The sequence below is a fragment of the Scyliorhinus torazame genome, chromosome 22 (genome assembly GCF_047496885.1).
Source record: "Scyliorhinus torazame isolate Kashiwa2021f chromosome 22, sScyTor2.1, whole genome shotgun sequence".
Classification (NCBI taxonomy): domain Eukaryota; kingdom Metazoa; phylum Chordata; class Chondrichthyes; order Carcharhiniformes; family Scyliorhinidae; genus Scyliorhinus; species Scyliorhinus torazame.
This window is the reverse complement of record NC_092728.1, coordinates 52,515,693-52,529,549: the sequence shown is the minus strand read 5'-3', so window position 1 is coordinate 52,529,549 and position 13,857 is coordinate 52,515,693. Positions and strand designations below refer to the sequence as shown.

General features: G+C 42.9%; 1 protein-coding gene across 3 annotated transcripts in view; it reads right to left on the bottom strand.

Annotated features, from left to right (window-relative positions):
- Nucleotides 1-13,857, bottom strand: part of abca2 (ATP-binding cassette, sub-family A (ABC1), member 2) — a 739,176-nt gene that overhangs the window by 224,154 nt on the left and 501,165 nt on the right. For all 3 annotated transcript variants that reach the window (XM_072488215.1, XM_072488216.1, XM_072488217.1), the window contains one exon: nt 2,647-2,837. In XM_072488215.1, the coding sequence (XP_072344316.1) occupies nt 2,647-2,837 (191 nt within the window). The remainder of the gene's footprint in view (nt 1-2,646; nt 2,838-13,857) is intronic.

Sequence of the window (13,857 nt, the reverse complement as noted above, 5' to 3'; positions counted from 1 at the left end):
TCAAGGCCAACATCTAGCAGACAATTCTCAAGCAGTGAATGCCAGTGAGGAATTGGGCAGCCAAGATAACTGCATCTTAATGAGCTACAAAGAGCTGAAAGAATGCTCAAGGCTTCTTTCATAGCTGCTGTGCTTCACTGTGAGTGGTGCTTTGTAACTGCCTTGTGATTGACTGATGGTCACTCATCATTGCTGCTATAAACAGTTGTCCACTACAAGCACGGCTGGTATGAGCAATGGAGACGCCATGTGGCAATAAGCCTCAGTATCTCTGGGCTTCGGAAAAGTGCAGAAACCATCAGCTCAGGTGTCTCACCCCATTGTTCATAATCATCCCTGCTGGAAAATGTAAAGGCATTATGCAAGGGTAAAGCTGTGTTAAGCTACTATCCTGGCACCCAAGAAAATATATCGCTGACATTTGCCACCATGCTCATTCACTCATGTTTGGTACCTTGCCTCTAATAAAACTGTACATCACTGACTGAGAATGAACAATGAAGAATGGCATTCTCAAAGTATAAATGTTAAATATCGTTTCTAGGTTACACGGTAAAGGTGCACTTATGAGACCCAAGTAAAACAATGCATTATAACATCAACAGGTCATGTTAGAGCGCATGGCCACAAATCCCCACATGGCGACTTCCCCATTTCAGCATTCATCAGAGCTTGGCACAGGAAAAAGAAAAGCAATACGGTTGTAGAGGACAGGGATGAAGACAATAATTCAATATACCAAGATGGGAAGTTCAGGCACGAGAATGAAATGTAATTAATAGTGGCTAAGATCTGCCAATTGAGATTTTTCAGGGCATTCGGAAGGGAGAAGCTCGATCCACTTGACTACAATTCACCATCTACTCGCATCAAGTTCTGTTATCATCACAGACTTCTTCAGTAATTCAGCATCAGTTATTTTAATATAGCAGTTTGTTGCTTGGTAATCAACAGCATCTCATGCCACCAAATGTTTTATTATTTATATTCTCTGGTTTATAAACGATTGAGAGATAAACAATTGAATTTAAAATTGGAGTTAGGACATTCGGGAGGAAAATCAGGATGCATTTTTTTGAAACTCATTCTCTTTTACAGGCTTTGATTATTGGGACAATTAGAGCTTTCAAGACTGAAGTATGTGACGACGAGAAAACTTTAGGAATACTGGATTCTAAGTCTTGGGCAATTTAAGGGTTAAAAGCCTGGTGTTATAGTGTGTTTGACTGCAGTGGTCATGTTTTTAAAAACATAATTCTGTTTTGCAGGGCCTGGGTGCTTTTAGCAGCCAGAAGGTGAAATTGACAAAGGAATGTGTTTTTCAGCCTGGACTAATGGACTGTGGTTAAACTGGGAAAGTCCCTGGGGAGTTAATATGCTTTGCAGCCGGCAGAGATAATTTGTTTTTCAGCTTGGGGAGATGAGGACAGTGTTGGATGGAGCCAAGGAATGCAGAGAGACATTTTGAAAATCTTTCAAGGGGAAGTTTTTTGGGGGAGAAACTTCGGGAGAGGAGTTGAATTCAGATCTGCCTGATGCTGAGTCCACAAGTTTCCCACAGTAAGATAAATTGAGAGCTATATGTTTCCTTTCTTGTCCTTTAATGGAAAACTGAGTAGTAGTGTTTAAAGGGGAATTGTAAGCTGTTCTTTTCAGATGTGAAGTTAAAAAAGTTAATATTGTATTAAGTTTTGTTTTAAAAATACCAATGCCCTATTTCTTCATGCAATCACTCCTGGAGCGAATCTTCCTTTCCACACAGTCTTACAAACAAACTAAAATATTGGGTTTCTGTCCAATATTGTAGCTACTCTTAGGGTATGTTATGGGATCATAATAGATTAGCGATGGTATTAAAGATAGAGAAAGTGGAGTTGAGATGTGTATCAGCCATGATTGGCCCGAATGTGAAGCAGGCTCAAAGGCTGAATGATCTGCTCCTGTTCCAATGACTGATAGAAAAGATTGGTAATTGGGTTAACGTCACTAGTTGAAGGTATGTCTTGTGTCTGGGTAAACAGCGCCTTGCCTCTGAGCCAGGAGCTCTGGGTAAATATCCTGCTGCAAGAGTTGTTGGGTACAAAAGGAGGATAATCAATCTGCTAATCCTTCCAATACGCCCATGGCAGGCAGTAAGAGGAGGATCAATTCGTAATTCAAAATTATATATTTACAATCGATGAAAGGAAATCATCTCCTGTGCTCTATTTGGAGTTAGTGCCGTTAAGTTCCACATTTTCAACGAAATGTTTGGCAATTCTAGGTCACAGAGTCATCGGGCGGCATGGTGGCACAGTGGTTAGCACTGATGCCTCACAGCTCCAAAGTCCCGGGTTCAATTCCGGCCTCGGGTGACTGTCTGTGCGGAGTCTGCACGTTCTCCCCGTGTCTGTGTGGGTTTCCTCCGGGTGCTCCAATTTCCTCCCACAGTCCAAAGATGTGCAGGTTAGGTGGATTGGCCATGCTAAATTTCCCCATAGTGTCCAAAGGTTAGGTGAGGTTACTGGGTTACGGGGTTAGGGTGGAGGTGTGAGCTTAAGTTTAAATAGGATGCTCTTTCCAGGGGCCGGTGCAGACTCGATGAGCCAAAGGACCTCCTTCTGCACTGTAAATTCTATGATTCTTAACTCTGTTTAATGTACTCACCAGAACATGATGGTGGCTATGCCATAGATTGTGAGGAACAGCCAGATTATAAAGGGATCGCTGTGCATCAGGACTTTGCCATACTTCAGGATACCCGTCAGTGCAGTTACAGAGATGGAGAGCTGCACAAAGCCTGTGATGAACCAGGCCACCCAGTGGACGGCATTGTTCAACCCCATCATCTTCATGACCTGGAGGAGAAGGTATGTAATTGGAAGGTAGCCAGATTGTTCACATCAATTTATCTACACGCAGACTAAATTTCAAATACTCACCAGCTCCTCACTAATACCAACATTCATATGCAAGAGTTTCTCTGTAACAGTTTTATCTAATATATTAGTCACATGTAGCTGATCAAAAATCTAGATGCGACTAATTCTATTTATTACCAGTAAATCAAAAACGAGGAATAGTCACCATTGTTCATTAAGTTATCTTAATACTGAAGTTTGCACAACGCATCAATGTGCCTTTAAAGTTTGGTCTTTTGGTAAATCATTCAGACAAATGGTTGTGTATTATTATTATGGATGGCATGGTAGCATAGTGGTTAGCACTGTTGCTTCGCAGCGCCAGAGACCCGGGTTCAATTCCCGGCTTGGGTCACTGTCTGTGCGGAGTCTGCACGCTCGCCCCGTGTCTGCGTGGGTTTCCTCCGGGCGCTCCGGTTTCCTCCCACAAGTCCCGAAAGACACGCTTGTTAGGTGATTTGGACATTCTGAATTCTTCCTCAGGGTACCTGAACAGACGCCGGAGTGTGGCAACTAGGGGATTTTCACAGTAACTTCATTGCAGTGTTAATGTAACACTAATAAAGATTATTTTATTTCGATGCTTTTTAATTGCCATGAGTACCTTAAATTCCTTTGCTACTAAATGAGGATAGATGTTTAAGTAAATTCTGAAGAAGTACATTTAACTATGTTGTGTAAGTGTTACACAACTTACACATGATATTGTCACTGGACGAGTAATCCAGAAACCCAGGGTAATGATCTGGGGACCCAGGTTCGAATCCCACCACGGCAGGTGTGAAATTTGAACTAAATTAAATATCTGGAATTAAAAGTCTAATGATGACAATTGTCGCTTGTCGTAAAAACCCATCTGGTTCACTAATGTGCATTAGGGAAGGAAATCTGCCATCTCTACCTGGTCTGACCTATATGTGACTCCAGGCCTACAGGATGTGGTTGACGCTTAAATGCCCTTTGAAATGGCCTAGCAAGCCACTCGGTTTTATTCAACCGCTACAAAAACACAAAAATAAGTAGTGAAATCGGACAGACCACCCGGCATCGAACCAGGCAGCGACAAAGGCAAATCCAGCCCTGTCGACCTCGCAACGTTCACCATACTAACATCTGGGGGCTTGTGTCAAAGTTGGGAGAGCTGTTTCACAGATTATTTAAGCGGCAGCTTGACATAGTCACACTTATGTTGATATGCCTGTGCACACTAATGCATATAGTTATCCATTAATGTATATAGTTATCTACATGACCTCCAACCAGCTGGTGGCGATAGCGATCTGCCATGTGACCCGAGATATCCGGCTGTTGGCAGTAAGTCGTACAAGAGGATAGTCGCACTGGAAGTAGCTCCAGGAGAATTCACTGAATTCATTTATTTTGTTACCATTTATATCATAGTTCGTTAGTTATCTTTCCACATGATCATTCTGTTAGTAAAGTATCTTACTAGTCAAGGAACTAGATGTTCTGTGTACATCTGTACAATGGTCATAACACAGAACATAACAATAATCACAGCATCATACCTTGCAGACAATATCCCAGACAGCACTATCACAATTCCTGTGTATGTCCTGTCTCATCGGCAGGACAGACCCAGCAAAGGTGGCAGCACAGTGGTATACAGTCGGGAGGGAGTTACTCTGGGAATCCTCAACATCGACTCTGGACTCCATGAAGTCTCATGGCTTCAGGTTAAACCTCCTGCTGATTACCATGTATCGGCCAACATCAGCTGATGAATCAGTGCTCCTCCATGTTGAACACCACTTGGAAGAAGCACGGAGGGTGGCAAGAGTACAGAATATGCTCTGAGTGGGGGACTTCAATGTCCATCACCAAGAGTGGCTCAGTAGTACCACCACAGACTGAGCTAGCCGGGTCCTAAAGGACATAGCTGTTAAACTGGGACTGCAGTAGGCGGTGAAGGAACCAACGAGGCAAAAACATACTTGACCTCATCCTCACCAATTTGCCTGCTGTAGATGCATCTGTCCATGACAATATCAGTAGAAGGTACCATCGCACAGTCCTTGTGGAGACAAAGTCCCTTTTTCACATTGAGGATGTCTTCCATCGTGTTGTGTGGCACTACCACCGTGCTCAATGGGAGATTTTGAACAGATCCACCAACTGAAGACTGGGCATCCATGAGGCACTGTGGGCCATCGCCAGGAGCAGAATTGTATTCAACCACAATCTGCAACCTCATGGCTTGGTATATCCCCCACTCTTCCATTACCACCAGGCCAGGGGATCAACCCTGGTTCAATGAAGAGTGCAGGGTAGTATGCTGGGAGCAACATCAGCCATACCAAAACATTTGGTGTTAACCTGGTGAAGCTACAGGACTACTTATGTGTCAAACAGCAAAAGCAGCAAGTAATAGACAGAACTAAGTGATTCCACAACAAACACACCAGATCTAAGCTCTGAAGTTCTGCCACATCCAGCCATTAATGGTGGTGGACAATTAAACAGCTCACTGGAGGAGGAGGCTCCACAAATATACCCATCCTCAAATGATGGAGGAGCCCAGCAGATATGTGCAAAGGACAAGGCTGAGGCATTGGCAACACTCTTCAGGCAGACGTGCCGAGTGGATGATCCATCTTGATCACCTCCAGAGGTCCCCAGCACCACAAATGTCAGTCTTTAGCCAATACGATTCACTCCATATGATATCAAGAACCGGCTGAATGCACTGGATACTGCAAAGGCTAAGGGTCCTGATAATATTCCAGCAATAGTACTAGACGTGTTCCAGAACATGTCGCACCCCTAGCCAAGCTGTTTCATTACAGCTACAACACTGGCATCTATCCGGCAATGTGGAAATGTGCACAAGGAACAAGACAAATCTAACCCAGCCAATTACTGCCCTATCAGTCTATTGTCCATCATCAGCAAAATGATAGAAGGAGTCATCAACAGTGCTATCAAGTGGCACTTACTCGGCAATAACCTGCTCAGTGATGCTCAATTTGGATTCCGCCAGGGTCACTCAGCTCCTGACCTCATTACAGTCTTGGTTCAAACATGGACAAAAGAGTGAATTCCAGAGATGAGGTGGGAGTGACTGCCCTTGACATCAAGGCAGTACTTGACCAAGTATGGCATCAAGGAAGCCTAGCTAAACTGCAGTCAATAGGAAACAGAGGGAAAACTCTCCGCTAGTTGGAGTCACACCTGGCACAAAGGAAAATTGTTGTGGTGGGTTGGAAGTCAATCACCTCAGCTCCAAAACATCACTGCAGGAGTTCCTCAGAGTAGTGTCCTAGGCTGAACCATCTTCAGCTGCTTCATCAATGACCTCTCTTCCATCTTAATGTCAGAAGTGAGGGTGTTTGTTGATAATTGCACAATGTTTACCACCATTTGCGACTCCTCAGTTAATGAAGCAGTCCATATCCAAATGCAGCAAGATTTGGACAATATCCAGGATTGGGCTGATAAATGGCAAGTTACATTCACGCCACACAAGTGCCAGGCAATTACCATCTCCTACAAGAGGGGATCTTACCATCGCCCCTTGACATTCAATGCCATTACCATCACTGAATCCCGCACAATCCACATCCTGGGTGTTACCATTGATCAGAAACTGAACTGGACTAGCCATATTAATACTGTGGCTACCAGGGCAGGTCAAAGGCTAGGAATCCTACGGCGAGTAACTCACCTCCTGACCCCCCAAAACCTGTCCACCATCTACCAGGCACAAGTCAGGAGTGTAATGGAATACTCTCCACTTGCCTGGATGAGTGCAGCTCCAACAACACTTAAGAGGTTTGACACCATCCAGGACAATACAGCCCACTTGATTGCTCCTCCTTCCACAAACATTCAAACCCTCCACCACCGCTGAACAGTGGCAGCCGTGTGTACCATCTGCAAGATGCACTGCAGGGACTCACAAAGTTTCCTTAGAAAACATCTTCCAATAACCACTACCATCTAGAAGGATAAGAGCAGCAGATAGCTGGGAACATCACCACTTGGAGGTTCCCCTCCAAGTCACTAACCACCCTGACTTGGAAATATATCGCCGCTCCTTTGCTGTCGCTGGGATGAAATCCTGGAGCTCCCTCCCTAACAGCACAGTGCGTGTACCTACACCTCAAGGACTGCAGCGGTTCAAGAAGGCAGCTTAGCACCACCTTCTGAAGGGCAACTAGGGATGAGCAATAAATGCTGGGCAAACCAGCGATGCCCACATCTCGTAAATTAATTTAAAAACAAGGGTGTCTTCTACTAAATTTAGTGCATGTGGCTAAAATGGTGTAGCCATAGCCTCATTAATACGACGTCTGCAATTTCTATCGAACAGCATTGCAAGGTGCCTTTTGCGTGTATTACAAAGGAAAGGCTTCCTCATAAAATGGTAGTTTGCATTTCGGTCTTTCACAAATTGAGCAATTTGGCTGATGTAAAAATAGAGTAACGACTATGATTTTATATTCAGGTGGTTTAACCAGATGATTGCATCAGGTGTAGCGGAGTGCATCACCGTGATGCCTCCTTTCTATTTGCGAGTTGTGCATGAGGGGGGGGGATTCAGCGATGATACCTCTTAAAACTGAATCGTCAGAATGAGTAGTTTTATACAAGTTGTTTTATTCAGGATTGAGATGAATTATAGGACTGAGTAATCATTATTAACCATTAAACATGTATTTTTAGGACATAGCAGTAATAAGTACTCAAATGGGATTTAGAATAGCTAACTTGACCAAAAGGACATTACTTCTGACATCTTGTCTTTCTGTTGTTCTGTTTCTCACAGTCAGCAAGCTGCTGGGATTGTAAGCAGTTGTCAGGATGATGATCAATCATGCCCTACTTGTGACTCGATTGGGTGAAATTTAAACACTGCTTGCAATTCTATTGGATAAGTTTAAAAGAAGCAGCTTCAGGGATTTGATTGTGTTCAACTGGGGTGGGCTATTGATTTTTGAACGTTGTATAATTACTGTGCTTGGCTCTTTGTTCGGTAGAACAGGTCTTGGCTGATATCCAGTCTGTTCTCCGTGTGCACGTAACAAGCTTGATTAAATAGCCATCTTGTCCAGGTTGTGGTGTTTTTGTTTCTCTCTGTACTGAGCTGAGCCACAAGGAATAACCCCACGTGGAAGCTGACTCAATACACAGGTCTTGAAACCGCTCCTACAGTGCATTAAAGTCATAATGCGTCCCATGGTCTGTTGTGGCTGATCAAAATCACACACTGGAAATGTTTTAACTTTCCAGTTAGCTCATCAAATATCCACGTCTGCCATGATTTGTGCAGACGCAGGTTAGGATTGCCTATGAACTTCACATGGTTTACACACACGAGCAGCTCCAGCGGCAGAATTGAGTAAAAATGTTGGAAATGCACAACTGGTCAATTAACTGCAGAAAGAAAAGGGTGGATTAAATGATCCATGTCAAGAAGGTTGGCAGTCCTCAAAAACTCGCTTCTTCTCTCTTCCACCTGCTGTGCTTTTCCAGTAATTTTCTAGTTTTATTCAGACATTCAATATTTTTGGCTCTGCTTTTCATCTTCAATTGTAGAATGTTGTGTTATCATTCCAGAGGGACTCAGCTTGCACTGAAGAAAAGCTATCATCTATTGCAAGGCACAAATGCTCAACGAGGCTGCTGTTCATTATGGCATTCAGCATGACAGCAAAGCACAACCCATGAAGAAATATGATGTAAAAAAAACGTACAGCTGCTGGATAGCTCTTCCAAAGAGCTGACGCTGGCATGATGGGCTGAATGGCCTCTTCCTGAGTTGTACCACTCGATGATGCTAACTACTTGGGAATGCAAATGAGGGAGTGGGGTACAAGTTAACCCATTGGCAGGGCTTCCTGTGACAGGAGAACAGCTTCAAGAGAAACAAAAGAATCCCCTTTTCCACCCTGAATAGGTCACTTCCTAATATCTTACACAGTGCAGTACAGGACAAAAGACACGTTATATCTACCCTCTTGGCTGAGGGGGGACACTGTGAGACAGGGAAGGCAAGAAGCTTAAATCAAACCAAGAAGAATATGTCCAGCATTTCCCTAGATTCTGTACATTCTGAGACTGAATTTGGCCAGAGCACACATTTTCCTGAGAATCACTTTAAGACACACCTATGTATTTGTTTAGTCAAACTATTCTTCCTAATTAGGAAAACTTACTGGTGTGATTGGCAAGTGAAACATCTCTTAATTGGATTTTGCTCTTATTAAAACATTTTTGGGGGATTCATTTATGGGATCTGGGCTTTGCTGGCTGGGCCAGCATTTAATGGCCATCCCCAATTGCCCTTGAACTGAATTGGCCTGTTCGGTCATTTCAAAGGACATTGTCAGAGTCAACCGTACTGCTGAGGATCTGGATTCACATGTAGGCCAGACCAGGTAAGGAAGGCAGATTTCCTTCTCTGAAGGAGATTAGTGAACCAGATGGGTTTCTGGATTATTAATCCAGTGACAATACCACTATGCCACCGCCTCCCCTATTTTATTAAATTCCTGCTAATAATTATCGGATGATATGGTTATATAAGGATTTTTTAAAAAATCATCAGATTCAGGTGACATCTGAATTCTTATTTCCATTTTAAGCTGACAACAGTAACACCATTTGGCAGCTCCGTGGGACAGGGAACTGGAATGAGAATGAAATAAATTGGTGCCTTTTGTTCATGAATAAAATGCTAATTCTTGTAGCTGCTGCTCTGTAATCACTTTTGCTTCAAGGATTCAAGTTTTTTAAGAAATAAAATAAATAAAAATAGTTGATCTCTCTTGACGCAGCTCACGAATAAGAAGATTAAAAAAAAAACATGTGTCACTACTGTTGTAACTGCGTCTGCACTTTTGGCCCACTTTCTATTTTGTTAGGAATGAATTAAAAGTTATTGCGTGCGGTTTGGAGGTTTTAAATACAAAACAAAATGTCTGTAAAATGTATGATATTTTTCAATTGATTTTGTTTCCCTTCCCACACCTAGTGGTGCATTAAGGCAGACTTTCATCTCTTTACATAGCTAGCAATTCCCAGAATAGGTCACCTAGACCTGTCGCCAGAGGTTTATAGCTTGAGGGGCGCCCCTCCACATCAAGCGTGGCTGACCAGGAGTCTCTCCCGCACTTACCACCAGACATTGGTGTGTTTGGAAGGATTTACAGGTTGACACACTCAACCTGTTGGACGCACCTTCCTTGGCCATTGAATCCTGGGGTGGAACTCGAACCTGGAGCTTCTCCCTCAAAGGCAGGCGCACTACCCATTGCGCCACAAGAGCTCCAGATTTTTCAATGTGATCCTCTAATGTAATAATCCTGGTGAAACATAATGGTTTATAGATTGTACTAATTTGCCATCTTAGCTCAGATGGATATTGTACAGAGGGATTTAATTTGATGATTTGCTTCTCGGTACACTGCGCATCGGTTCTGCGGTACAATTTCTGCAATTGGAGAAAATCTCTCTCCATAGTTAATTCACATGTCTTTTTCAAACCAAATTCATAAGCTCAAACCTAATGAAATATGCACTGCTGATTGCCTGGGCCATTTTTTCTTCAGTAATGGCTTTGTTAAAATCAAACAGAAATTGTGTTTAGGAATAAAATGTTAATTTTTCCAGCTGCTGTTCTGTAATAGTTTTTAGGGTTAGTTTTAAGAATTAAAATAAATAAAAATAATTTATCTCTCTTGACACTGCTCACGAATAACTTTATTTTAAAAAAACACACGTCACTGCTGCTGTAACTGTGTCTGTGCTTCTGGACCACTTCCCATTTCTTTTTGTCTGGAATCTCGCTGAAAAGAGGGACATGTTGCTGAAGCTTTTCATCTTGCACTAATCAAGACAAACACATTTTGAACAATCGCAACAATTTGTATCACAAGAGATAAGGGGTGTTGATTGGTTGGCGAGTTGACTCTGATTGGCCAAGGCCTTGCCATGGAGAAAGCCATGTGGAACCATAGGCTCCCAAACTTCCGGTTAATTCAAAAAAGGCTCAAAGCTTGAACATATTCCTTTTATTTGCCAAGAATGCGTCTCTGCATGTAGATCTATGCCACTTGCAGAAAGTGTAAATGAGCCATGTTAAGAATTCAACTTATTAGTTTGAGTTGGTTGGTAGTGTAGCTACTCGCGCACTCAGGATTGCTCAACAAGTACTTCCCAATCGTGGAATCACATCTAACAGCCAACATTTTGTGTGGGGCTTTGCAAGTGCGGGCTGTTTGAGTATGGTCCTTACTCTGCCCAATATCCTAAAAAACAAAAAAACAGACTGTTTGATTTGATCAGCCCATCTCTGGGATGTCTGACCAACTAACCTATCTTCGTTTTGGCACTGAGACTCAGATATTGCATTGCTCAATTCTGTAGTAGACAGAACATTTTCTTTGGTCTGACAGCAGCATCCTTTCGTGGAAAATACCACTCCTGTTGCCACTGTAGAGTGGAAGTGTGAAACAGCTTGCTGAACCTGTTCAAATTTTTCAAACACTTCTCCTGTCCATGTAACTTGAGGCACTTTTCCGGTCCAAAAGTGACATGACAATGTTCTTTTTGTCTGCTTCTATGATTATCTTTGTATATCAAGGTTGTTCTGTGCATCTCGGACTCAAACTTTTATCAGTCTGTCTGCTTCTCTGTGGCAGTATCTTCCCTGTTCCTTCTCTCTCACAGACTCTATACACCTCTCACACATGTGGCTTTCTGATTTATTCTGTTTGCATCCTTGACTTTCTTCCGGGGCCTGGAAGCAGCCGGTATTGTAGACGTTACCAGCTGACGGAGGGATATAGGTTACCCAAGATGAGGTTATATGACAGTGATCGATCTCCGTGTCTATTCAGAACCCTGAACTCTATTTGTCAGCTATGTCTACTGGTAAACATTGGTTACAGTACAAACTTAGGTCAGATTGATTGTCTTTAGCGAATACAGTAGTTGAGTTTAAAAATACAATTACCGAGCGTGGTAATTCTTCAAATCATAATACACACAGTACAAAATTACTGATTGATTTGAACCAAAGAAAGCAAAGAAAATAAGTTTCAGAAAGAAGTAGATTGATTCCGGAATAGATTTTTCCATCCCGACAAGTGATTTTTAAGGAGATTATTATCTTAAAGTCTCACCTTCTTTTCATCTCTGATTGGCTTAAACTAATTTATAATACACTCAATTCGACCGGAGTGGCTGTCTGTCAATTTTGAGAGAGATATGTATTTAAATATATTGGGCTGCTTTTCTCATACCATTGCCTGAGAAAAACACATTTTCCGCTAGGACTTATCACCATGGACTTGTTGGTACCATAGAAACAGAACTGGGACCTCAGCCCAGTTCTTTATAACACAATAGGGTCTTTTAGATATTTGACCTCGCAGTCTCTAGCAGTCTGCAAAACGTGAAAATCGAGAGACTTATCTGATTAATTCTCAGCTATAGTTGCACTGAATTAATGCTTAATATGATTTTCAGTTAATTATTCTTAATGAGTTCTCAATTAAACCTTTTATCTATCTCATCTATAGCTAACTAGAAAAGCTGACTTCTATCAGACAGACAATGTTCCCCTCTAACCTGTGGAGGGGGATGGTCATGCAGCAACATGTTAGACTGGGGAACAGGCAATGTTCACTTTACGATTGTCGTACAGCAATCTTTGAAGGGGCGGTGCTATTCAACAAACAGACCGGACATATCGGTGAAAAATTCGAAAGGGAAAGTCAATGATAGGTACATCGGGGTAGACTGTTTCCAATGACAGCAGGCTCAGTAACCAGAGGACACAGATTGAAGGTAACTGGCTAAGAAAGGGGAGATGAGATGAGGAATTATTTTTATGCAGCAAGTTAGAATTTGGAATGCGCTGCTTGCAAAGCTGCTAGAAGCAGATTCGATAGTAGGGGCTTTTACAGTAACTTCACTGAAGCCTACTTGTGACACAAAGCGAATATTATTATTAGTAGCAAGAGGCAACTGGGTATATACTTGAAAAGAGAAAATTCCCAGAGACATGGGGGAAAAAAGGCAGGGGAATAAGGCTAACTGGATAGCGCTTTCCAGGAGCTGACACGTGCAATGATGAGTGAAGGACTGTGTTCCAAGCTGTATAATTCCAAGCTGTTCTGTATAATGTGTGGAAAATGTCGGCAGAGAGAGAGCAGAGATGAGGAAGATCAAATTAGAGCAGAATTAGATTTGGAGGAGAACAGGGGTGGGATGGAATCCTGTGGTCAGGAGGAATAGAGCAGTGATGAGCAACCTAGGCTAGTGAGTAGGCCATATGAGTGTCCCTCTTTCATCTCATCTAAGTGGGCCGCAAGATTAAAATCAGGCTTGTTCACGAACCTTGACCCTGGGTAAAGATTAAATACATGTTGAATATTTCAGAGCGAGTTATTGAAAATTTATATATCAATGGAACTATCATCAACGAGGGCAGCATGGTAGCTGTAGCCACTTAAAATGGCCAACTCCCGATTCAAAATGGCGAACGGCAAAGGCTGATGGGAAAGTCAGCCAACAAGACACAAACGAGCAGCTGCAGGTTGGCTGTGTATTTACCTCTGGAAAGGCCAGACAAGATCGATACCAGCAACCATCAGCATAACAAAACACCAGCCACCTGCATACTAATGAGCAATTCCCGGGAACAATAAGCAACATTTAGACACACAAAGCAAAACTAGACTCTTCGGCGCCAGCAGAAGCCTACACAAAAGGAGGTGAACGACCACCTCAAGACCGCCCATCGATCAGGGAACCGCTCCAGCATTGGAGAAAATCGAACCAAGCGATTGGGACAAAGTCCAATCACTTGGGACCAGGTACAGGGTCCGCCCGAAAGGCGGGAAGCCCCTGGGGACTATAAGAATTGAGCCCCAAGTTCAAGTCGCTCTCCTCCACCGCTTCTCCAGCTCTTCACTCTTCAGCAGCT